The sequence below is a fragment of the Lindgomyces ingoldianus genome (genome assembly GCF_010093535.1).
Source record: "Lindgomyces ingoldianus strain ATCC 200398 unplaced genomic scaffold BDR25scaffold_12, whole genome shotgun sequence".
Classification (NCBI taxonomy): Eukaryota; Fungi; Ascomycota; class Dothideomycetes; order Pleosporales; family Lindgomycetaceae; genus Lindgomyces; species Lindgomyces ingoldianus.
In genome coordinates this window covers 186,954-210,581 of record NW_022985173.1, presented here as the reverse complement: position 1 = coordinate 210,581, position 23,628 = coordinate 186,954, and the positions used below count along the sequence as shown (strand labels likewise).

At 51.5% G+C, this 23,628-nt stretch overlaps 8 protein-coding genes across 8 annotated transcripts; 2 read left to right on the top strand and 6 right to left on the bottom strand.

The window, feature by feature from the left end:
* Positions 1–411: 411 nt before the first annotated feature.
* On the bottom strand, positions 412–4,127 carry BDR25DRAFT_342007 (Hira-domain-containing protein). The gene is made up of 5 exons (XM_033693664.1): positions 3,989–4,127; positions 3,828–3,902; positions 3,516–3,734; positions 778–3,465; positions 412–727 (listed from the first exon to the last, which is right to left on the bottom strand). The coding sequence occupies exons 1-5, from the start codon at positions 4,023–4,025 to the stop codon at positions 627–629; spliced, it is 3,120 nt and encodes a 1,039-aa protein (XP_033548793.1). The 5' UTR covers positions 4,026–4,127; the 3' UTR covers positions 412–626.
* Positions 4,128–4,336: 209 nt separating this feature from the next.
* Positions 4,337–7,925, bottom strand: BDR25DRAFT_342006 (PAP2-domain-containing protein). Its single transcript, XM_033693663.1, has 7 exons — positions 7,374–7,925; positions 7,199–7,241; positions 6,675–7,146; positions 6,005–6,619; positions 5,744–5,833; positions 5,573–5,643; positions 4,337–5,521 (listed from the first exon to the last, which is right to left on the bottom strand). Exons 1-7 carry the CDS (start codon positions 7,445–7,447, stop codon positions 4,577–4,579), a joined length of 2,310 nt encoding a protein of 769 aa, XP_033548792.1. The 5' UTR covers positions 7,448–7,925; the 3' UTR covers positions 4,337–4,576.
* Positions 7,926–8,174: 249 nt separating this feature from the next.
* Positions 8,175–9,218, top strand: BDR25DRAFT_302778 (uncharacterized protein). Its single transcript, XM_033689872.1, has one exon. The coding sequence runs from the start codon at positions 8,422–8,424 to the stop codon at positions 9,091–9,093; it is 672 nt and encodes a 223-aa protein (XP_033548791.1). The 5' UTR covers positions 8,175–8,421; the 3' UTR covers positions 9,094–9,218.
* Positions 9,219–9,389: 171 nt separating this feature from the next.
* BDR25DRAFT_324480 (pumilio domain-containing protein) lies at positions 9,390–11,595 on the bottom strand (the record flags this gene model as incomplete). Its single annotated transcript, XM_033692163.1, has 3 exons — positions 9,390–10,857; positions 10,905–11,270; positions 11,315–11,595. 3 exons carry the CDS (start codon positions 11,593–11,595, stop codon positions 9,390–9,392), a joined length of 2,115 nt encoding a protein of 704 aa, XP_033548790.1.
* A 1,888-nt stretch (positions 11,596–13,483) lies between these two features.
* BDR25DRAFT_313171 (uncharacterized protein) lies at positions 13,484–14,107 on the bottom strand (the record flags this gene model as incomplete). Its single annotated transcript, XM_033691361.1, has 1 exon — positions 13,484–14,107. The coding sequence occupies one exon, from the start codon at positions 14,105–14,107 to the stop codon at positions 13,484–13,486; it is 624 nt and encodes a 207-aa protein (XP_033548789.1).
* Positions 14,108–14,355: 248 nt separating this feature from the next.
* Positions 14,356–15,486, bottom strand: BDR25DRAFT_353718 (uncharacterized protein; the record flags this gene model as incomplete). The annotated part of the gene is made up of 11 exons (XM_033695206.1): positions 14,356–14,397; positions 14,441–14,545; positions 14,594–14,670; positions 14,738–14,834; positions 14,919–14,933; positions 14,976–15,014; positions 15,055–15,141; positions 15,207–15,245; positions 15,280–15,321; positions 15,386–15,421; positions 15,454–15,486. The coding sequence occupies 11 exons, from the start codon at positions 15,484–15,486 to the stop codon at positions 14,356–14,358; spliced, it is 612 nt and encodes a 203-aa protein (XP_033548788.1).
* Positions 15,487–16,532: 1,046 nt separating this feature from the next.
* BDR25DRAFT_302773 (uncharacterized protein) lies at positions 16,533–17,964 on the bottom strand. The gene is made up of 4 exons (XM_033689871.1): positions 17,664–17,964; positions 17,564–17,592; positions 17,317–17,457; positions 16,533–17,262 (listed from the first exon to the last, which is right to left on the bottom strand). The coding sequence occupies exons 1-4, from the start codon at positions 17,812–17,814 to the stop codon at positions 16,846–16,848; spliced, it is 738 nt and encodes a 245-aa protein (XP_033548787.1). The 5' UTR covers positions 17,815–17,964; the 3' UTR covers positions 16,533–16,845.
* Positions 17,965–21,956: 3,992 nt separating this feature from the next.
* On the top strand, positions 21,957–23,520 carry BDR25DRAFT_221724 (uncharacterized protein; the record flags this gene model as incomplete). The annotated part of the gene is made up of 4 exons (XM_033685041.1): positions 21,957–22,007; positions 22,059–22,076; positions 22,126–22,683; positions 22,762–23,520. 4 exons carry the CDS (start codon positions 21,957–21,959, stop codon positions 23,518–23,520), a joined length of 1,386 nt encoding a protein of 461 aa, XP_033548786.1.
* Positions 23,521–23,628: the final 108 nt, after the last annotated feature.

Genomic DNA, 23,628 nt, shown 5'->3' with positions numbered 1-23,628 from the left:
AACGGAGGGCAGGGAAGGGTGCGGTGAGTTGCAAGCTGAGCAGCTGCAGCACAAGTGTGGCTCAGCAGGTGAACGGTCAAGTGTGTGAGTACCCCGACGACCTCGGGAGCGGTGAACGAAAACTGGGCTAGGCGTGGCGGTGCAGAAGAGGCTGCGTATGGGCCGAGGTGTCATGTGGCTCGTGGCGGCCAATTGGTCACGTAGCCGAAAACACTTTTTAGTTCTCCACACTAAGAAGACGCGATCTCTGGACTCTTCGTTATTGCAAAACCAGCCTGTACTCAATATCTGATTTACTATCAACTGCGGTCCAGAAGCTAGCAGAAGTAAATTAGCAGCAGGTAATATTATATCAAGACAAATCGGGGTAGGAAAATCAGAGAATGGGCAATCTGCGACTGCTATGTTTTTGGGAAAGCTTTTGGTCTTCTTGTCCACACCACGTCCACCTTTTTGTTCTGACAACGTATATGTCATGGTTACTATTACAATTCCGACCTTATCTATTCGAACAAAAGCATTGCTCTATGGGAGCATCGCACACTATGAATACCCATGTCACTTCCGTGAATGCTTTTCTGCCCGGACCCAAACCAAAACGCCTCCGCGTAGATCCAACCGGTATTCTACGCGTCCGTAATCATAGCGTGGTCATCCTGCCGCTCATGCACGACGCCGAGCAGCCGTGCGTATGGCACCGTTATGCGCTGGAGATCGCGGTGTTTGCCTGAACCGAACATTAGATTCCCGACTTCATGAGAGCGACGGTAGACTTACCAAGTATCAGCACAACCTCCCTGAGCAGTTCTTCTTTTCTCCACCCGCAGATCAGTTCATCCTCGGCCTTCTCCGCATCCGCACCTTCAGCAAGCAGATCCCCCGTCAAACTCCTCAACAGCTCCTCAATCTTGCCCTTCATGCCCTCAGCACCAATCCTCTTAACGTACATAGAAAGATAAATTTTGAACTCTTCCCGTGCGCCAAGAGTTCTCGCAGCTGCAACCCTGTTCTCGAGGTGGGCAACTGAAACGCAAGCCTCGAAGGTTTCGTAACCCTCAGCTGAAATAAGGGCTTTGATAAGACGTTGGAGATAGAAGGCGCGACCTTGGAGCAGGAATTGATTCGTTGTGTTGCGCTCGAGCATAGGAATGATACCAGCGGATACATTCTCAATAGACACTTGGTCATCTTTCTCCTTTGCTAGCGCTTTATCGGCTGATGACTTGACATTACTGACCGATGAATCCGTTGTATTCCAGTATTGGCTTCCCACAGCCCACCAAGGTTCAGATATGCGCTGCCAAATATACATGTCTGGCGAGTAAGTGTAGCCATCGCCATTAGACATAGCCACAATGATGCGACCTTCTGAATTCAGCCGGGCGAAGATGATGCCGGGAGATCGGGTAAGATGTGGTCCTTGGGTGTGTGCGGCGATGTCCAGTATGGGCGCAAGGGATATCGGTGGGTGAGGCGAGGACATTGACTGCAAGTTCCATACATAGCACATTCCCACTGCTGTTATGCACATGAGCCACCAGCCTCGACAGTCCATAATAACAGGCTGCGCTTCCATGATCAAGGCATTGAGTGTTCGTCGGCCCGCAGGTGTCCATGCGTATATGGATCCATCTTCGCATGCTGCAGCAAAGAAATTAACGTTCCCTGTAACGAGTAGTACTGCTTTTGGTAGGAAATCTTGCCAGAGTGACTGTCCCTTTTTGGTGCAATTAATTCTTGCTGGGTCATGGTCTTGTGGACGTCCGGTCCGGGAAGGGCCCGTAGCATTCTTGGCTTCTAACATGACGGTGTCCTCGTTTTGGGTTTTCCCGCCCGTACTGGGATCCACGCCATTGGCCGAAGGAGGCTCATTGCCGTCCATTGTCCGAACAATGACGCTCCTCAACTTTGGCACTGCCAAACGCACCTGACTAATACTCAACGAAGGATTGACAATTGCTGGCCGGAGGACTCTCGGCGACTCCGTGTCTGTGGGTCTTGAGGCGGCCGCAGCTGGTGGGATAACACCATTTTCACTGTTAAATACGATAGCAGCCCCCCCGCTCCGGGCAGAGTTTAGCAGTCGTCTCTCAACTTGTCGAGCTTCGTCCCCCTCTATCTCAGCAAATTTCCTCTTATTTCCAATTACCATAGAAGCTAAACCACCTTTCGGGAATCCATCGTATGGTTTCGAGAGGTCTAGAATATTGTGGGGATTATCACTCCGTGCGCTCGCTGTAGCGGTCGTAGATATAAGTTGCGTTTGAGGCAGGGACGATTCCCCCATCCCGGAAGACGATGACACAAGCATAGGCGCTATGCGCTTCTTACCGTCTTTAGTAACGGTGACACGCTGCTTTAGTTTTTCCACTCTTTGGTCCGGTGGGGGTTCTGTCGGAGCGGCTGGTGTTTGAGTGATCGCAGAGCCGTTCGTAAGAGCAGGTAATGTACTATTCGTACCATTAGTGACTGGCGCAGAGTGATGAGCACCGCCATCCCCCATCAGGGCGCCCATTCTGCCCTGAACAGCTTTGTGTTCTCCAGCCTTGCTGCTTTCTTCAAGTAGTAATGCATCTGTCCCCTCAACAATGCCAACTCTTCTGCCTGCGCCAAACTTTGACAAGGACTTCTCATTCTCATGTAACGATGCCGGATAGCCAAGCTCTCCAGGTTCAAATACCATAGCCATGATGCTTCCATCCAAGCTTGTGATATACAACGTCTCTCCGTTAGGCGCCCAAGCAAGGTCGGATATGGATTTCATAGCCAGCTCCTGCGTAATTATGAACGGTCGGGCGTAACTCGTATTCCAGATGCTAAGGGTCTTGTCCTGGCCAGCACACGCAACGACGGTCACCGAGTGCTGTGAAGAATTCCCATTTGCATCAATGTTGTCCGGTCTTGGTGGATCTCTATGAAACATCCTAGGAGAAAAGGCACACACTTCAACGGGACCTTCGTGACCGATCAAGTTAATGTCTCCATCCCACGTTCCACGAGCTATAATTGCGACAGAGCTGACAGGTCCATTCGTAGCGTTCGCCGCCGCGATGTGTGCGCCATCGGGCGACCACGAGCATCGACGAAAGTACGTGGTTAGGGGTGACAGTGCGAAGGGCTCTGTAATCACGTGTTCCAGCATGAAGTTGTTGACCTGATCCTGGGGAGTTGCGTTTGGAGGCGGAGAAGTGAAGCGGTAGATTTTGATAGTCCTGTCATCGCTTGCAGTTGCAAAGTATTTGTTCGCAGGATCAAAGGTAATGCCTTTGACATGGCTCTGATGGTTCGACAATGTCTTTAGTTTTTCGAAAGTGTGTCCCGACCAGACCACAACCTTCGAGTCCAGCCCCACGGAGACCAGTATTGAAGAGTCGTGAGACCACCCGAGGTCTTGGACATCATTGTCGTGCCCGATAAGGCGGCGGAGGACTCGCCAATTCTCGACCGGCGGCGGCTCATTCGACCCTGCGACTTCGTCAGCGGCTTCCCCGTGCAGTGTGAACATGCACACCCACCGAATGTAGAAACGTGTGTAGGCGCGTGCGGGTCTAGGGCGTAGACGCAGACAATCTTGTCGTCTGCGCCTGATGCAAGGTATTTCCCGTTAGACGAAAAGCGAACAGCGTGGATGGTGCCTGAGTGGTGGCTGATGGCCGCAAGCTGCTTAGGCTTCGTATACTCAGGGTTCGCAGAATTGAGAATGGCCTCAGTGGACCATATTCGCACGTGACCATCTGCATCGCGCTGTCAGTTGTGGTTGTTCCTCGACGCGGCGCATCGCGTGCAAACTCCGCAGGGCAGCAGTTCCAAGGACGAGGATAACGAACCTCCGGCAGCTGTTACGAGGCGCGATCCATCAGGGGAAACGTGGCAGCTGTATACTTCGAAGTCCTTGAGTTCGCCTGTGTACACGAAGGATAGGTCAGCCATGTGCAGTTCCCTCTAATCGGCCTAGTGAGGCTGTTAATGCGGTCAGAGGTGAAGATACCTGGGTGCGTCAACCACAGTGGCTTGATGAGATGCATGGTCGTGGATGTTGTCTAAATACGGCAAGCATGCTCAGAGGGGAACATGGAGAGCACAGAGAGGCCGATGAGGTGGAAGACTGTGGTGTGGGTGGATGCACGTCGGCCGTTAGCCGCGTCGGTTGACGCGAGTTTGAGGTTGTCGTTCTTGGCGCTGGGGTGGACCAGGTTTCAATTAGGGTTTAGCGGCGTCGATCTCGCAGATGCCTTCACGGTGTCAACTCAAGGCACTGGGAATATTTAGACTCAAGTATTATTTAGATCCAATGCTGAGCTCAGTTTTAAGGGTCTGTAGCGTACCATGGGCCTTACCAACCACCGCAACGTAAGAGGCCAGTAGCCAAAAATCGCAGTGAAAGGCCGCTAGCTCGTCTGGCTGAAGACTACCTCACATCTGCCTCCAGTTCAGTAACCAGAAGGAGCAAGACCCTGGGACGGAAATCTTGGATCTCCAGCTCCCGCAGAGTCTGAACGAGCACTCTATTACCAAGTGACCTTCCACATCGTATGCCAAAATCGTTCTTGCGTGGCAGTCGATACCAAGCTCACTTTTAACGCCCGATTTTCTTCCGTTTTTTGAATACAACTGCTGGAGTAGGACCGCCATCCCCGGCCTTGGCTAGTGTGCTAGACTCAAGGTTAGTGGTGAGGGCACCTCCGGGATTGACTATCCTCTTGAAGCCCTCTGTCGAAGTTTCTTCTTCAGTCCTTGCTGCGACATCCCTGGTCTGTTCAAGGTTCCGCCTTTCGGAGCAGGTCGGTTCTTTCGGATTTGCAGTCGGTTCTTCTTCGGTTGGAATATTTTGAAGGACGCTCTCCTCAGCCTCTCCTTTCACCCCCGATTCCTCCGTCTTAATCTCAGGCTCTAGTGCAACGTCCGCCTCCTTCTTAATAGCGGGCTTTTTAACCTTCTTAAAAAGTCTATCTATGTCGGCGTCGCCACCGCCCATCTTTCCCGGATAGGACTTGTATGTACTGCCCCACCCCTTCTTCATTATCGTCTCTTCCGCAGCCATCACCTCTTCATCTTCTTCGTCAATCTTACGCTTATGCACACCAACACTTAGCAGTTTTTTGTCGTCTTCTTCATTGATTATCCTCTGGCTCACCACATGCCAAGTTCCAATCCCCATATCGCCCCTCACCTCCTCCGGCACCGTAATACCCATGGCTGTCAGCTGGTTCCACTGTCTCTTCCTATCTTCAAGTGTGGCCTTCCTCTCCGGCTCTCTTGAATACATAGGCTTCGAGCCAGCCCGAGCTTCGCACGCTGTAGGCCCAACCGGCGCTGAATCTGATTTAGACACAAGCCCATTCAACCTCGCGACTTCGTCTTTCGCTCGTTGTTTCTGCCGTTCTTGGTTTTGCTGGTCCCGGTGTAGTCCGCGTAGAGACCGCTGGATTGCGCTTTGGTGGCGGCCTGTGGCTTCATGATTTGAGCGCTCAAATTTGGTATCCTTGACGTAGGCGGAGCAGAATTTGCACCAGTACTTTGGCTGCGAATGTGTAAGTGAGTGGTTGGAATCGAGAGATTAGGCTACGCTTACAGTAGATTTCCAGTATTCCGCCATGTTACCCACGACAGTTGGAGTTGTAGAGCGGAACGAGGTGCTCACTACTAAGTGCGGTATAGCTTAGTCAGGCATGTGGCACAACCAATAAAGGGACTAGCGTGCGGCTCCTCAAGTTCAAATCACGTGATTTGACGCCTCCCACACCACTAATCGCGACGGGGTGCTCAGCCGGGCACAAGATTATCTCAACCTGTGCTCTAGCTGCGCCGAATCTAGCAAAGACGTAGTTTCTATCTAGGATTCATCCAGAAGTGTCTGTCACTACCTCCTTGTCAAATAAAAACACGCGAAAAAGAGATCATTCTAATACTAGAATTATTACATTTGACTCTAATAGTGGCAAAGTTTTCACACAAACTGTGCCAAATGATCCGGCCATGAGCGTAAATAGACATTACACCTCACGGTCTCCTGTTGTCCTCGGTAGCTCCGCCTGTTCCCCACTATCGGCCACTCCTTTATTTCCATTAAACGCAGGTCCATCATGGACCTCTTCCTGTGGCTCTGTCCGATGGGTCCAACCCTCGGTGCCAACATATCCCCCTACCCCGACACCAATTCCCCATGCACGCTGGTAACTTCTTGGACCCCAGCTCCACCCCGCACCACGTCGAATCGGGGGGTGATACCACCTAAAGCTAAACCAAGCACAAACAATTCCAATCAGGCTACCGAATATAATGTCGAAGCCATGGTGGCGGTAGTCAGTGAAGCGAGTACTAGAGATGTAGATGGCCGAGCCAATAGGTACGAGAATGACAACCAAAGTGTAGACTGGTGGTGCAGCTGCGTGATTTCTGATCAGCACGATATTCTCGGGGGGCGTGTGGCCGGAAAGCGTCGAATCAATAGGAGGCTTGACATGAGTAGGCAGTATCGATTTTGGCCTCAGATTGGATGGTGAAGCAGCGGAGGTGAATGCCCCGTTCGTGCTGAAGGGGCGTGGAGGTAGGAATGGAATTGCGACTGCAAACTTGGATGCAAGGAAAAGTGTCAGGTAGAGAAGTCCTGCCCAGGAGACTGAGTATCACAGTTAGCATCTCAAGTTTTGATATTACAAGGAAGTTGGACTTTCAGCTTGAATGCCCACTTGGAAACGATTTAAAGCCATCTTGCAAAATATCGCTTTCCTGGTTCGTGCATATAGCACCAGTGACAAGAACCCAAGACGCATCATAGATTCGACCGGCAGTGCTGACTTCGACGCGACGTATCTGGTCTAAGTCAGGTTGACAGCGGGAAAGTAAGTCTGGTCGCGGTTTTCCGAAGAGCAATTTCATGCCTTGCGTGAGCATGAACGCTGTCGCAAGTGAAAGGGCAAGGCCCATCCAACCTGTATTCCATTCCCAAATCTTTCTTCTCCAAATGAGTCCCTTTGGCGTCGTAGTACTGACCGTGGGGCCTGGAACGAATACCAAGCACACAATGAATATGATGGCTGCAGGTACTACCAGAGAGACGACCATGAGAAGCCATGTCGGAATAGTTTCATGCTTTTCAAATGGAAAAGATATTGAGAGGTCAACTACTGAAAAAGGACGATGAAACTGCTTCACCATCAGCTCGAGAACTTTGGATGCGCCTTGCACAGATCTTTACCGGCGTAATTGAGTTCCATCCTGCGCCAACGGCTGCTATGGCTCTGGTAGAATGTTAGTCACCATTGCCCTCATATGAGCTCTGACCTAGTGTAGGCGTGAAAGACTGGGGGGTGGGGATTAGGCTTCAAGAGAGCATGACCCTCCGCTGGATGCTTCTTCAGGTAACAACTCACATGATTATAATCCAATCGAAGACATATGACAGAAGCAGCCGCTTCGACGGCAAGACAAAATTCATTGTTTTCATTTCCGGTGACCGAGAATAAAGGCTCAACTGAAAAGAGAGGATGAACAGATGAAAGGAGAGTGACAAGAGAATGTAACGCGCAAACCGTTAGGGTAAGACGTCACAAGAGCATTAAGTGCCACGCATAGACGAGTCTTGGGAGGAGTCTTAGAAGCAGTACGGATCCGTATTGAAAGTTATATGCTCAGCGCGAAGCTGCGGCGGGCGACATTACGCGGCAGACCATTCAAACGAAGGGAAAATGTGATGAAAGAGGACGACTGGCCGGAAGTCTACGGAAAGCAGAGAAAAGAAAGGGAGGCGAATCTAGAAGACGCTAGAGGCACGCGACACCAAATCTGCGCTCTGACGCTTGTTGCAGGCAGTGCTTCGCCTGCTGCGCAGATCTTGTTGGCTTGGCGTAGCGAGTGGCGCCTTCATTGTAACGCTGTGGGAAGCGATGACAATTAGAATGGTCGTGATTGGATCCAGATGCGGGAAAATATTCATCCCCTGTGGTCGATAATCCTCCATTGGGAGAGGGAGGTGTGAGTGCGTTCGAGATAAGATCCGACGTTGCCACAATGCGGACGGTGATGACGAAGGATACGAAGCGCGCACATGTTTCATCGGCACCCACGTGTCCGGTGGCGGCAGCTCCGGCAAGCGCCCCGTACCGGCGACTATTCGGCATGCCGAATCATGACAAAGATGAAACACCAAAAGTCTTCCACTTCCAATAGGTGCACACGACTGCAAGAAATGCTCGCATCTCTACGTCTTCATTGCTAGAGCCAACCATAAAGCCTCAGACGGCGGTCCACTAGCTTCTCCGTGCCATTGCTGCGATTGCGGGAATAGTCAGTCAACTCAGTTCAGATACCTACGCAGAGTTTGCTCCATCCTGCGTCCCGCCTCTTGCTGTCACTTGTGCCAAGTTTTTTGGACCGCCTCTGCTGAGCCTCAAAGCTCTCTGAAGGATCGAGAACACAGTAATGGCTCCTCCACCACCGTCGATCGATTTGCTACTCAACCTCATCGACACACGGCCAAAGGCTATCCTCACATCTCTGGCCCAATATCCACATCTCGCTTCTGCATCTGACTCACATGGCTACTCGCTAGTGCATGCTGCTGCGTCATATAATCAGCTTGAAGTCCTCCGCGAGCTTGTTCAGAAGTACCATGTCAACGTGAACTTGCTCGACGAGGACGGCGAGAGCCCCCTGTTCGCTGCGGAGAATGCAGAAGTGGCAAGATGTCTGGTCGAAGAGCTGGGGGCGGACTGGGAGATGAGGAACTCCGAGGGAAGGACAGCTGAGGAGAAGATGGTCGAGGAGGACGAGGCGCATGAGGTTTGCCGGTATCTAAACGGACTACGGGATGGTGGTGGTCGAGTGAACAGCGGCGAGCTGCCAGCCAACCAAGCCCATCCATTGCCGCCGCCGCCTCCTAATGGCGTGAAGATCAACGTTGGGATGATGGAAGAAGCTGTTGCTGGAGAGACTCCAGACCCAGAATTCAGGCGACGGATCGAGGAACTTGCATCGCGTGAAGATTTTCAGGGCGAGGAAGGTCAGAGACAACTGAGAGAGTTGGTGACTGAAGCTGTGACGGGGTTGGGAACGGACCAGACGGGCCGCAGTGTGAGGAGGAGAATGGAATGAGACCCCTGATGAGCACCAATTCTTGGCATTAAGACTGACGCGTAACCGCAATGCGAGTGTGGGGAGGCTGGAACAAAGAAGTTTAGACGGATGATTAATGGGCCAAGCTTTCATGCATTCAGTTCAATTACACTGGTTCAAAATAGCAACATATCTTATTCCGCCCAACAGCAGCGGACCAGAGCAGAGTGACTCAAAGTGGACAGAGACAACAAATGTATCCACGAGCATGCCATTAACATGCTACCTTCAAATGCTGCCCTTCTTTATTTTATGTAACCATTCACCATTGCTAGTCATCTAGAATACAGCTTCTCGAGGAGAATCCTGGTTCCCGCATTCCCTTTCCCTTTACCAGGAGGCTTCGCACTGTTCTTTCCGCGTTTTTTCTCCATATCGTTGATTGGAGGTCCAGCTGCAGCCTCAAGCTTATTCCGACCCGCATTAAGTGTGTTGAGAACCTCAGTCTTTCTCAGAAAACCCCCTGCCTCAACTAAGCCTACGACGACAAAGGAGCCCGGGCCGGTAGCCCATTGTATCAAATTATCTTTGACCTGGTCCCAGAACATATCCGCAAAGCCGAGTGGTGGCTCGACAGGTACAACCTTTTTAGTTTTTGGGTCAAATTTTCCCCCTTGAACAAGGGTCTTGAGCATGTTCTTGCCATGGGTCGTCAAATCGCACTTTCCTGTAGCATCATGCGTCTCTGGACCAGGAGCTACTGGCGTAAAATCTAGAATCTGCTGAGCAAGACCTGCTACCTCGGTCAAAGCTTCCTTACGCTTGTCCAACTCGACTTCAGGTGCCCCGACCAACACCTCTCCCATAAACTGCAGACCAAAACTGAAGGAGGCGAAATCCGAGGCCCGAGCTGCGATAGCGGTCAACAGATGCGGTTCGACTGCCCTCGCAAGTTCATGCAAACGTGTGTCTGGGTCCTTCTTTGAAGTTGCTGAACGGATGGCGTACAGCTCAGACAATCGTTCCAGCGTATGAGCCTCCAGCAGCCATTTGGACCCAGCAGCGAAAGGATATAATAGAATAGTTCGCGCGCGGACATCACCCGCCAGATTTAAAACTTTGTCCGGGAGGCTGTCGTTTGAAGGTAAAAGTTCTCCAAATATCGACTTGGATGTCAACTTGGTGTCATCAATAACGGCCAGCGCAGCAAGGAGAACATGATGTGCATTAACATCAGTTGCCATCATTTCGATAGTGTCCTTGTATGGCCTCAATAATAATTTGCGGTCTTTGGCAGTCCCGTAGGCGAAAGCTAGCGATACAAGTCGAGATCCCGACTTGGTAAATGCGAGGTTCTTCAGCAAATCTGCATTGTCGGCCTCTTCTCCTTCCCGAAGAGTTGCATCCGGCTTGAGGTGTCCCAAGAAGTCACTTGATTCCGTACTCCCAGCTTTGCAGGCAAGAAAGTACTGAAGCATCGCATCATGCAACATCGTAAACCCGGTAAGCTTCTTCTGTATGATTTGATTGATCTGGGTCTCAAGGTGGTCCATTATAGGTTTGCGTTTCTCAGGCGACTCCGTTAGTATGGCCGAGAGTTCGGTAGTTTTGGTTCCTTCAGGTTTCAAGCCCCGAATGGAGAATTCAGGACCGTACCATTCGCATAGAAGACGTGATTTTTGCTCCGGAGTGGCAACAGCCCGGTATGTGTCGTCGAGCATCCATGCAGCCTCTGGGTGGTTGATAAGACGTCGCACGTGGCCGTAGAATTCTGAAATGATGATGTCTCGAATCTCCGGATCCCTTCGAAATGTCAGCATTCGAACGAGTTCTCGAGAAAAACTGCTTACCCCTTTTCAAGAAGCTTCGCAATCAAGAACTTGGAATATTTGCCCTCGGCTAGTGTCTTAAACTCCCCTTTCAACTCCCTCGCGATCATTCTCCGTTGCTCCATGTTTGAGTATTTGATAGCACACTGAATAACCCTCACTGAGTCATGCTTGAAGACAAAGTCTTTGACTCTCCCTGTGACTATCTCAAACAACTCACCAACGAGTTTCTTCCTCTCCTCTTTCTCCACGTGAGACTTCAATCGAAGCTTCTCCCACAGCTTCTTGGACCGGTCTATTATGTCGGCATTCGGCTTGGCAGCCTTGCGTTCCTTGGCCAGCGCCTTCTGTTTCGCGTGAGCTTCACGGGACGAGGTAGCTAAATCACTGGTTAAACGTAGCTGGTGGAGAGATAGGCAGTACGAGATCACCAACCATCCAGTGACGCCAACGTCGATGCCTTGCCCGGCTGAGTTAGGTCCGCCCCTTCCTGGACAGAGAAGGCATCCCCGTCTTTGCTAGTACTGGCCTCGATTGAATCCCCTGATTCGCCCTTCACCTTGGCCTTCTTAACGAACTTTCCATCGTGGACAGCCAGCTCCGGTTTCGGTGTATTTTTGAGTGCCGACTTCTCGAATTTGGCCTTCTTGCTGGTGTCTTTGTTCCCACTGTGAGCATTAGCAGCGGGAGATTTGCGCTTAATTCCAGCCATGTCGACGTTGTGTCGCAGTGCAAACTGGGCAAGAAATCAGGGCTCCTCAAAAATTTACACCGACGGAACATCGTTGATCCGAGATGGCCGAGTCAGCTATCGATAACACCGCCTCTGCTTTAGGCGCTAGCGACGAGTGGCGTTCATGCCATGAACCACCCATGTGCGAGCCTTACTCTTACTCCAACCACATCGCAAACTCCAGGCCTCCATAACCCTGTTCCAATTCGCCTTCATCTTTGTGTTTTGCCCTTCCTTTACTTTCCTTGGTCTAAGTCCTCCACAAAATTTCCCTTCGTTCTCTATTCACTAACGAAATCCTTTCTCCTATCTTGCTGTCAACTCGAAAATGCTCCAGCAACATCTCAGCATATTGCCCCCTGCATATGCGAAATTTCCGCTGTCCTCCCCTGCACTCGGGCTCCTGGAGCAGCGTGAGACCCGCGCGAAGTCCGATGCTCACGGCTCCGGGTGAAGAACGGGGAGTTCTGGTGGGCACTTGCTCAGTCACACAGTCGTATATTCGCAGACCAGCTCCTCAACAGACTACTGCGCTGCTCACCGGCTTGTCCCGTTCCCTGCAAATGTCGCTAGATCAACGAAAAGCTGTTCCATATCCTGGTGAAAGTTTCCGAGTAAGGAAGCATCCCCGGGATATCCATGGAGGACGCGTGGGTATAGTGCCTTCATTTATTGAAGTTTCAATGCCCAACCCCCAACTTCCCCGGAAAATCTCCATTTCTCCCCCCACCTTCATTTAAATCTGGTTAATTCTGCGAATGAACCTAATTTGCCGCACTAGTCTATTCGGCTAAAGAAGCTTGAACAGATGCTTAGCTCTATAGCTTTCCAGGGACAACAGATGACACCACTTCTCTGTTGACTTGCGAACACTTTCAACAACTCCATTGCAGGTCCAATTTGTCTTTGGACCCGGTTAGGCCTTCGTCGAACGTCGCGACATTATCCGCTGTGCTTTTCCTCTGCTCTCCTATCGATGCTTTGACGCTTGTTGCTCTATTCAGCCCGTAAATCATTCATACGAAGCAACTATCATTTCCTCTGCCACCGACGAGAAAGGGTGGTCATTCGCCTGCAACCAATGTTGTTGTGCTATCTATTGTCTCAAAGGACGAGCTCTATTATTTAATCCCTGTTCTCCGTATGAGAGACTGTGCGCGCTGTTGTGTCTCCCGAAGCCAGGCTCTCTAGCCGGGCCGAAATGTCGTTCAGTTGATACTCCCGGATTCAAAGGGTCGGAGTAACAGGAATTTCTCCACATGTCCCGGCTCCTGCACCGGCCAGGTCTGCGACGCAGGAAAGATCACGGCTTTGATTCAACCAGCCATTGAACGTACGCCTCCTGAATAGCAAAGTTCTAGAATCTACTCCGTCAACGTATATTCCTGGAGTTCTTCCGTATCTTCCTAGAGCCTCTAAGCATCTTCAGGGTGCCAATCCTGGACTCTGGACTCCACCTGGCCCAGCCTGGAATTTGCACCGTTGCCAACTTACGCAGCTAAATGCAGGCCTGGTTTTTGTTCATCCTCGCCGTCATATGCTGATATTGGTTTCTCCCTCGCTAAGTTGACTTGTCCATTTCCGTTGCCTGGTCACTATGGAATTCATTTCTCCCAACCTGGTCCAGCGGACTGCTTCAGTCACTTAATCTCGAGAACGGCCTCCCTTGATGTCTTCTCACATGTTTCCTGCGTTCTCGGGGTATCTTTTGTGGCGACGGATCACCGGTTGGGCCTGCCGTCGTTAATATACTGTTCTTGGGGTGTTCTTGATTCTGTACACTTTGTGAGCTTGGAGCTTCTTGGACAAGCATATAAAGCCCTCGAGAGTTGCCCATAATCCTGTCATCAAGCACCCAGTTCAGTTCTCATCTTCTACAACAAGTCCACTCGATATAACCATCAATCGTCAACATGAAGTTCACTGCCATCCTCCTCGCCCTAGGCGCTTCCACGTAAGACCGATACTTTGCTGGTACCCTCCCATTGAGTTTCCTCTGACACTGCCCAGCATCGTTAGCGCTCTTCCCCAGGGCGAGCTCCCTAGCTTTACCCCCAGGCCTAAGCCTACTGGCGTCAAGCCAAGCTTCAGCCTGCCAATCCCCTCCGACCTCCCCAGCTTCACTCCCAGGCCCAAGCCGACCCACAGCTTTTCCATTCCAACTGAGCTCCCAAGCTTCACCCCTAAGCCCAAGCCGACCCACAGCTTCTCCATCCCAACCGGGATCCCGAGCTTCACCCCTAAGCCCAAGCCAACCGTGAGCGTCAGCCACTCCAAGAAGCCCAAGCCGACTTTCTCCTTCTCTATTCCCCCGAAGCCGACTGAGACCCCCGACAGCGAGGATCCAGAGGATGGTGACTTCTAAGTTACTTTCTCGATTGGATTGTCGATTTGGAGGAGTGGGGTATGGTGGTGGAAGCAGGATTTCATTCTTCAAGATGGTCATCTCCCACTTGTAAATATCGAGATAGACCTCTTCCATTGGACGCATCACAGTGGTTCCGGCAAAGGGATGCGAACAAGCTGGCTTTGGTCATCCGGTGTTTTGTCAAAATTGACCTTTCATGGATGACGGCAGCATGTTCTGGTTTGGTGTGGATGGATTTGTACATACGACTGTCGTTATCGAATGAGACTCGATCTAAGGCTTATAAATTGCCGCGCAGTGTTCTACTCTTTAGTGCCTATCATCTACTGTTGCTTACGCACCTAAGGTGTGTCCTCACTTCCCTTCCTGCTTCAAGGCGCTTTCACGATAGCTCGTTTATCCGCGTCCGTCCCCTATTGGAGGCTCTTGGCTCTGTCAGACATGCCTCCACCGCACCTTCTTCACAGCTACTGCACCACCGATTGGCAGTTGCACACTATTGAAGTAATAAGCTCTAATCCCAAAGGCTTGCTGTGAGCTTCTCTTCAAGCCCTTGGTTATCTGTCGGCTGTGGGCATCTCTCTTCGCGTGCTACCTATCCCTCTGAACAACCTTGACATCCTCAAATTTCTTCTCTACCAAAACGCCATTAGGTTCGAGGCCAAACGGACGTAATACGACGTTCTCTATTCACCCGAGTCGGTACATTTCTTATTTACTTTGCTACTAGACAAATAGTAAAAATCGTGCAACTACGTGAGGAATTGAATGTCACCAGCTGTATAGATGGTCCCGGCCTTGTTCTATCTTTTGCGCTCTCTTGCGCTCTCTTGACTCCCGAAACCTGTCCCTAAAGACAAGTGAAATATGGCGCATTGAGATATCATTGTAACAGATATCAGCTTAGAGAGATGAGTAAAAAATAGCTTTATACATTCTCTGAACTTTGCTTTCGCCGAATGTTGTGGTTCTACTTAAACAAGTAGTACACTGATTGTGACAAGTTTCCACTTGGGATTGGATTCATCGCCTGGGTGGCATGTCCGTCGCAAAAGCAACAATTCTCTCACCTCTTGCAAGCTATTTTCGTGTAATTTAGCCCACATAAGAAGTGCATAAAGAACTGAGATACCTATGGCGTTGCGGTAGACTTGTAGCTCGGCCCAATCTCAATTCAAGTATATCCTATTCCTTTAACACTGTTGCCTAAAGGATTCCTCACTTGTGCATTTAGGCTCGAGTGTCCACTCTTTGGTGAGGTCTTGCGTTCCGTAGTTGTCTCGTTATTACATGACACGGAAAACAACTAGAGCAGAGTTAATTTGCCAAATATCTTGCTAGAACTGGGGATACCGGCAATAAAATGCTAAATTTCTGTCTTAACTCTAGATGGTAAGATACAGCAGTTCCTTTCCTTGAGCCACATACCATCAGGGTCTCAGTTCACCATTGTTTTGGTGACTGATCACGTTGATAAAACCCCTCGCCATGTCTCTGTTCATCATTTGCTTCCCTGTAAGACTAGATATGCATTTCGACTACTCCAGATCGCTCTTTTATCGTCCCTATCCTAGAATTAAGCGTCTTGTGTGAATTATTGGTGCCTGTCGCAGTCTTACGCGTCTACCCCCTCGATCTTTCCCAATCTCCAGTCTCCCTGGCATCGCAGTGTCCGTCGCTATACCATATGCGAGTAGTCAGAATTGGTGTGTCGCTATATCCAGGGACTTGGTATAGTACCTGTTTAATGGATGTTACACAGGGGAGGCCCGGACGAGGGGATAGGATCTGATTGACCCAGGCAAGCGAGCCAAATGTTTGACCGACCACCAGCCTGGGATGAGGGTTTATTTCCGCGAGAATAATCTTCCCAGATATTCTTGGAGCGTGTTTCGGGGAGTATTAATCATCTGTAATGCGAGACCTTGGGGTTGTTGGTCCCACAGTGGGTGTCCAGGTTAGCACAAATCTGCAGAGTCGGTCCATGGGCCCTTCACAACAGTAAACGAATCTTTTATCTTGCTGGAACTTTTTAATCTCGGACGGTGACCCCACAGGTCATGTCATGCGACAAAGATCTCTCAACGTCTTTCCAAGGCCCCTCCCACCAACCCCTACCACAATTCTGCTTCTAAGCTCTCGCCAAACCTCTCCTCTGCGGTCACTGCATCCAAACTTACTAGTGCGGGGCCTGCGATAATCTTGCATTAAACAGTGGCATACGCCAATTTACATAATCGGAACCACCAGAATGTAGCACCATTAGTGGGCACAAGTCCGAGGGCTCGCGTTAGGGAACTTCGCGAATCCACCACAGGACACGGATACATGTAAAACATGAGCATTGATGAAAGTAGAAATGAAGCTATATTTGATATATAACTTTCTGAGATTGACGAAGTGCTTCCATTGGGACCTTGAGTAAGCGGGCAGGAGAAATGCTGTCCAGGAAAGTTATTTTTGGAGCTTAGCAAAGCTCTGCTGATGCTGGAAGTGATATGAGCCCGCAGATGTGATAAATGAAGCCAAGAATTCAAAGGGCATAGAGTGCAGAAATTACAATTGATTATTAGGTAGGTATGCTGAGTGCTACCTTGTATATATCCGTGATAAGAGCTCCAAACCCCCTGATGCAACTCCAGATGATGAAGCGATTGTCGATGCAGCCCAACCCTCTTGCAAAAAAGCCCAATCCTGAATGCAGGGTAATGCTGCGAGCAACCAAGATATCATATTCCGAAAAACGCCATCATATTTCGAGCGCCGGTCCAAAAGCTAAGGGTTTCGAGAACCGCCCCATCTCCAGACCAACCTGACCTGTACTCCAATGCCCCCCTTAATGCTATCATTACAACCTGTCTTCACCTAGCCTCAACAGGTAGCTCGGTCTTCGAGGGAGCAGGCGTCACCATGGGCTTTAGCTCTGAACCTTGCCCGCTCTGGGCCCTCCTGCGTCCAGTGAAGCCAAAGTGATGGTGGCTCGAGGACGGGCGCTCTTCGTGGGCAACGTCAATGTTGCTATTGTCGCCGAAGCGCGCGAACAGCCCACGCTTCTTCGTTGGCTTGGGTTCATCGTTCAAGCCTACGTCTTCAAAGCCTTCTTCGGCTGTTACCTCATCCGTCTTCTCTGCACGGCGCTCCTGGAACGAAGACCGAGGTGGGGCACGAGAGCGACGCGCATCTAGGGAGTGCCTGGCGTCCATTGAGCGGCGGGCATCAAGCGATTGGCGGGGACGAGTATCGAGACAATCGGGGATGGGAGAGCGGGCGGAGATGTCCTGTTCATCCATGAGCATCACGGGAGGCGGTGTGTGGGATTAGCGTAAACCTACGAAGGACCTCCTGTAGGAATCAAAGCTTTCTCGCGAGATGCTGAACGGCTCATTCTCACTCAGCAGGCTGCGGTGGTTCGATGACGTGGTCGAGGCATTGGATCGCGAGTGCCAAAAACCTGGCTTCAATGGAGGCGAGGGCTGGCGCAAGGTCAATTACGTTTGCTCCACTGAAACTCCCACACTTTATTTAATTCTCCGCAAACAGATTTACGAAGGGCTATGGAGAGAGGATCTCGGCTCGTACCGGTAGATATACGCCGCTATCATTGATTTCTTCTCACAGTGTAAGCACCGTTTTAGTCAAAGCCATGCGGATGCGCGCGAAGCGATGGGGCATCTCTTACCGCTCAATTTGTACTCAGTGGGCTCCTTGACGTCGATGGGCTTCGAGCCAGCGACGGGAGTGCTCTGAAAAGCTCGTTCCGCGCTGCTCCGCTGGGACTCGTCAAGCACATCGGCGCCACCAGCGCGGCGAAAAGGGTTGCGAATGGGCATGATGGCGGAGGGGCGCTAAGAGCAATAAAGGAGAGTATGTATCACAGCGTGGGCGTTGGCTGGCTCGGCGGCAGAGGGAAGGGAGAGGGAGGGAGACGTGTGAGGTCGTCGGCTGAGGTGGAAGAAGGAAGCACGGAGCCAGGGCGTGCGGATCGTGGTCAGGTCTCGCCGGGTTGGAAGGCGTCATGAGTGCCTTGGCCCTTCCGAATTGCCAAATCAGCGGGTGCATTGGCCGCCAAGGACCAGCAATCGTGAGCCTTGGAGGCTTTGCGGCTTCGCTGCCATTCCGCTCGCGAAGAATTATGTTGATGCGAGATGCTAGGGCTCTCTAGCGGCTGTCTAGAGTCTGTCTGCGTCGCCATAAGGAATCATTGCTCTGGTAGAGGCGGGCGCTGGATGGTGCAGGCCCTCCTCGCCAGATCACGGATCAACAGCCTCCACCTAAAGTCCCTGCATGGAACAAAAACTCGGCAGCCCAGGAACCAACGGTGAGGTGAAGGTTTCAGCTCGCGAGAAGTAACTCTAAGCTATGCATGCTTGTAAACTCATCGTTACCGTAAAGTCCCATCAGTTCACATGGCGGCGGCTTCAACATCTGGAAGCAACCCTGTGCCATACCAGGTCATCACAGCGTGACTGACCCCTGTCCATGATCCCATGGCATGATGTACTGGGCAGCCATCATCGCCAGTTCGACACGGATTGTGCTTGAGCCCCTCAGTTTTGCAAAACAAAAGTTTCCATCTCGGGTCCTGAATAGCGCTATCGCTAACCCCAGCTCCCAAACTGGACGATGATGGCCAGAATGAGTGCCAGGTTCTTCTGTTTCAGGGCAGAGCTTCCAAGGCCAGAAAAGCTGCTGCACGTGGCATCTCTGATCATGCTGTGATTCGTGCATATGCTGTGCAATCCTCGAGTCGCAGACGGGGCGTCGTTATATCGAGTAGATTAATGGCTTGCAGTTCAATGCAACTACCTTGAACGCCGTTCTCGCTATCCAGTCGCCACAGATCACGAGAAAAGAACTGTAAGTTTCCTCCGAAGCTTGAACTGGAGCCCTGTCCGCCCGCCCGTCAAGGCAATAAACTTCGGGACGAGTTGAATGTGCGTTGTCGTGAGCTGGATTTTCCAATACACGACGTGCATAGGCCCCGAAGTCGTGCAGCCAGTCCTCGTACAATCCCACTTCCCCCTGGAGAAAGCCCCTATCGCCAAGTACTTGGTTTCGCAGATGTAGATATTTGTTCAGATTCCTTGCATTGATTGCGAGATCGCCTTGACTGTCATAGCTGGAAGTGTGAACACCATAGTAGACGAATGGGGCCAGGAATACATGGCTGTGAAGAGGAATGAAATCTTGCTTCTGCAGCGTCGAGTTAGCTGCATGAAGATTGACTTGGAGGAAGCGAGCGGCAAACTCTCTGCAAGCAACCTCATCCTGCGCAAAATATTGTTTTGGTCAGTAAGACAAGCGAAGTCTAGTTCAAGCACAGATAGGACTGTGACGGTTTGTGCTCTAGGCTCTTGCAGACTTGAGGCTCTGCAGTGTCCCGGCTGCGAGGATTTCAGCGGTTTGGGAGGAAAGGAAACCCTATCCATGCTTTAAAAGGAATCCTTGGACTTGGAGACCTGGATAATGATGCCTGCATCTCGCTTCCTATGACAGTGCGTTTTTCAAATACCGAAAGAAATGCACTTACCACCACTGTGTTTAAAGGTTAACTAGCTGTATTCTGAAGCTAATTAGACGAATCCCACACTTAGTGTGGCAACTGCATTGGAAGTTCGATCTCTGGGCTGCAAAGACACATCTCCTGGCGAAGCGGTTGGCCTACTAGGATTCTCCACTACGGTGACTTGATCAATCAACACGCTAATATTAGCACTTAGGTTTTGGTGGATCTTCGACTTTCACAGCCCAATTATTGTAGTTATTCCCAGGAGATGTGGAAGAATTCCAATACCATGGCGAATGCGTTGCTCTCTGGCGGCTGTGTGCAGGAGTGGTCTGCATCGGCTGTTGTGGTTTCACAGACGCTGTGCTTGGTGTCATCAATATGGCTTTGATGCTGTGTTATTCCGCTGGACGCCCAGAACGGCGATGGAGCATGATCGGGGCACCCCGCCGCAAGAGAGTGGTGGGAAGATTTTGCTGGTGTCTGGGCACCCTACTGAAGTCAGATGGTACGAGACTCGAAACTGTAGCAGCGCGCGAAAGCCAGCAATGGAAGGCTCGGAGTGGGCGTGGGACCTTAGCTCTGAGCAAGCTGCAGACGGCGTCAACGGGAGGAAACCATGTGTCAACGGAGAGCTCAGCGCGTGGGTGGGCGGGAGATTTGATTTCTGCGTGCTGAGTGAACGAACTAACGCGATGACGAATTTGAGAGCAGTCGTAGGCGAGGCGAAAAGATAGTGGAGCAGTGATGCCTTTGCGTCATACTGGCATCCTCTCAGCCTTGGCCATTATTGGAACGCCGTGCAAATGGCTCAGGTCAGCAGGAGTGGAACAGCACAGTAGAAGTTTCGACAGGTGTTCCATTGCTGTTGCAACCTGTAGTAACGGCGTAGGAGCACGAGCAGGGGTTGGGACGATCTGTTGACAATCCGCTGACTGCTGTTGAGAAAAGAAGATCGGCGGGTATGGTCCGGCTAGAAAAGAGAGGCGCCGGTGTTTCTTTTCTGATGCCTAAAATTAAGGAGAGCTCCTCAAAACTGCGTTTCCAGCTGCAGAGGCATCCCCGTTCCGCCCTGGGGCCAATCCCAAACCGGACTTCGGATGCTCAAACACAAACGATCTCTGACCGCAAGGCGAGGAATGGCAGGGGGCCCTGACGCCATCTGAAGCCTCCGGAAGCCCTTCTGGCTTGGGGCCGGCAAGGGTGGCGGAGCGCACAAGCCAGTGCCGTCGGAGCCACGTCAAGGGCAAAATGAACCTCGCATGGTGTTGCTCCGACACGTCCGCTCCCAATATCGCGCTTCCTGTTTCACGGCGCGAGATGCTGGTATGTATCCTGCTTTTGTACGCCTGTTCTAATCCCATTGTCCGGCGTGCCATTGGCCTTGTGGCACTAGGTCGTATTGCTCAACGGCTGCAGCGCTGATCCACAGACGGTCGAAGTCTGGTAACTTACAGCATGTCTTGTCGCAGCGTCATTCTATTTCCAGCATCTCAAGGCTCGCCGTGCACTAATGCGGCGTCCCTGCTGCTGGCTTGAGGATGCCCCTGTGAGTGAAATCGTGGCTGGACTCTATCACACGGGCTGCCATGATTGCCATGGTGGAAATGGCACGCCAGCCCGGCCGACTTCCTGGGCGACTGGGATCTGACCATTTCAGGCCCTGAGAGGTTCCGTTGTTTCCTTCGCGCCGGATTCTGGTGGATCCTGGGAGAGCAGATCGTCCCCTGACGGCAAGCAATATATTTCCTCTGCCCATGTCCCCTCTCGCCGTGACCTGCTCTTTTGTATCATTCCCTCCCCCCCAAGCCGTCCCAGGAAACGCACGAAACGGATGCCGACAGTGATGCACGAGGTTTGTACGCTGCTTCTTGGCTAGTCGTCTTCTGTCGCTACCCTTCTGATTCACTGGTGCCACCCGTCTCCTCGCTCGTTGCCAGGCCGTTCCACGTTCGTTTCCACCCCGCCGCTTGTTCGTGGGAGTCAACCACAGAACCTCTCACCAGACCCAATCACTGTCCTAATACGTCACCAACTCGACCTTAACCCTCGCTTTCACTTGCAGGACCGGCCTTCACCAGTTTGCACCGTTGAAGGATCATTGTCACGAGATCGAAGTCCGAGCCGGGATTCTAGGATTCTAGCTTCCTTTCCAAGACACCCAGCAACCACCACGTTGTGTGCATGTGAATCGATTTATTAATTGCCGGCACAACACACATCACAGCCTATCGCTCCTCCAGACCGGCCCTGCGATATCCCCCTCTGCCCTCAACATTACAAATCCCTACTGTGTAATTCTGTCACCGCCTCCTCTTGCTATTGTTTGTCCTGGCATTGTCCGTGGATGGACTTTGTTCCGACTCGCTCTTTCCTAGATCTTGACGGCGATCGATTGGCGCCGTCGTTTCCTGACATTCGTATCTCACGATCCTAAATCTCTAATCCTTCTCCCCAATCACAATCATGGGCAAGAAATTCTTTTCGGGCTGGGAGCTATGGCAGCAGATGACCTTCGTAAGTCGAACATGACAAACTTCCTATGAATCTCTGCTAACTCTGATTCAGGTTCTGGCTTGTGGAATCGTAAGACTGAATTCCTTAGCCTCTCGCTTGATCATGCTGATTGCCTTAGGTTGCCACCATCATACTCGGACTATGCAAGCTCAAATATGACCACTATCGGATTCGCAAGTACACCAAGGTCGAGAAGGGGAAAAAGACTCAAACACCGGAGATGCTCGAGGCGCAGCCTCAAGACCCGAAGGATGATATTCCATTTGGTATCCGGGCCATCGAAAGTGGTATCGAGGTCGACGGAGTGTGGATATCACGATCAAACACTCCTGTTGGCAGTAGTGCCTCGTCTATTAATGAGTTCAAGCTCCCCCGGAGCCACAACAGCTCGCAACTCGAATTGCCACAGCCATACCATGGCGCCTCCAGCCGTAGCAGCTCCCGTGCGCCGAGTTCCTCTTTCGACCGTGCCGTGTCGGCTGAACGCCTGCCGGACGACTCGCGGGCATCGTCCCCTGGCCCGATGAACCTTAGTCACGCTCGCGGACGACTACCTATTGCAACAAGTTCACGATATAGTAATCCTAATCTTCTGCGAAATTCAACGACTCTGCAGGCTTTAGAAGGGCTGGACCCGGGGTCTTCCTCAGGTGAGATCTACACAAGTCCTCGAACCGTGCCTGAACGCTAACTTAAGTTTGTAGCATGTTATGAATCTAATAATGGCCAGGCTAGCTCGTCTAACTCGGGCAAGTCCAACAATTCCGGCAAGTCTAGTAGGAGGACTAGTGATGAATCGGACTGCATGCAAGCAATCCAGGAAGGCCGACCATACGAAGCAGCGTACATCAACCCGTCTACATCGAGACATGCTTCCCTACCGGTCCCAGTCGACCCACGGTGGGACCTTGATCTCCTACAGAGTCACCGTCTATCTCACGTTGCAGAGACTGGACAGCTGACCCCTAGAGTCCGCCGGCCAGGTAATAGCGGAGAATGGGCGAGCGTGGCTGATAATACGAGGTTGCCCCAAGATATTTCAACTACCAATGGTGTTGACTATTTCGTGCCTCGGCAGAAAACCCCTTCTCCTCCTCTTCCTCCAGTTGCAATCCCGCCAGAAGAGGTGCCAGTAGTGCCGGCCTCTTCCAAGTTCACCCAGGACGGCCATGCTTCCAACCAAGCTAGACAAGCGGTACCGCTTTTGGAAACATACCAACCGAACGCATACCAGTACCATCCGCAAACCTACCAGCCCCGCGGACCGCAACACGAATATGAAGAGGAGCAGCCAACACAATACGACGTCAAGACCGGTCAAAATCAGCGTGAATCACAAGTGCTCCGCAAAGTTAATTCTGGCTTTGAGATTCTCCGACCAGGCACCTTCGCACCGCCAAGCCCCGAAGATGAGAAGCCTGCTGGCAGTGAGAAGCGGCAATCCAAGCGTCTACAAAAGAAGCGGAGACCGTCCGACGGGTCCAGGACATCGCATTTTGTGGAGCAAGTTTAGGCACCTTGCATTGGTTGTGCTGTTGTCACCAACGCCGACCCAGCAATGTGCCGAACCTGCGGACACACACGTGCACGAGGAGCACCCTGCGCACTAGATCCCCTTGCT

What these genes read in the sequence shown, in the direction of transcription:
- BDR25DRAFT_342007 (XM_033693664.1), bottom strand. Translation starts at nt 4,025, where the DNA reads ATGCATCTCATCAAGCCACTGTGGTTGACGCACCCAG. An exon ending in CCTCGTAACAGCTGCCGGAG is followed by an intron (nt 3,735 to 3,827) that starts GTTCGTTATCCT and finishes AGCGCGATGCAG; the next exon opens with ATGGTCACGTGCGAATATGG. An exon ending in GGAGGTTGTGCTGATACTTG is followed by an intron (nt 728 to 777) that starts GTAAGTCTACCG and finishes TGTTCGGTTCAG; the next exon opens with GCAAACACCGCGATCTCCAG.
- BDR25DRAFT_342006 (XM_033693663.1), bottom strand. Translation starts at nt 7,447, where the DNA reads ATGAAAACAATGAATTTTGTCTTGCCGTCGAAGCGGCTGCTTCTGTCA. An exon ending in ACCGAGGACAACAGGAGACC is followed by an intron (nt 5,834 to 6,004) that starts GTGAGGTGTAAT and finishes GATGAATCCTAG; the next exon opens with ATAGAAACTACGTCTTTGCT. An exon ending in GCACCCCGTCGCGATTAGTG is followed by an intron (nt 5,644 to 5,743) that starts GTGTGGGAGGCG and finishes TACCGCACTTAG; the next exon opens with TAGTGAGCACCTCGTTCCGC.
- BDR25DRAFT_302778 (XM_033689872.1), top strand. Translation starts at nt 8,422, where the DNA reads ATGGCTCCTCCACCACCGTCGATCGATTTGCTACTCAACCTCATCGAC.
- BDR25DRAFT_302773 (XM_033689871.1), bottom strand. Translation starts at nt 17,814, where the DNA reads ATGCCCATTCGCAACCCTTTTCGCCGCGCTGGTGGCGCCGATGTGCTT. An exon ending in CACTGAGTACAAATTGAGCG is followed by an intron (nt 17,593 to 17,663) that starts GTAAGAGATGCC and finishes CACTGTGAGAAG; the next exon opens with AAATCAATGATAGCGGCGTA. An exon ending in ATTCCTACAGGAGGTCCTTC is followed by an intron (nt 17,263 to 17,316) that starts GTAGGTTTACGC and finishes ATGGATGAACAG; the next exon opens with GACATCTCCGCCCGCTCTCC.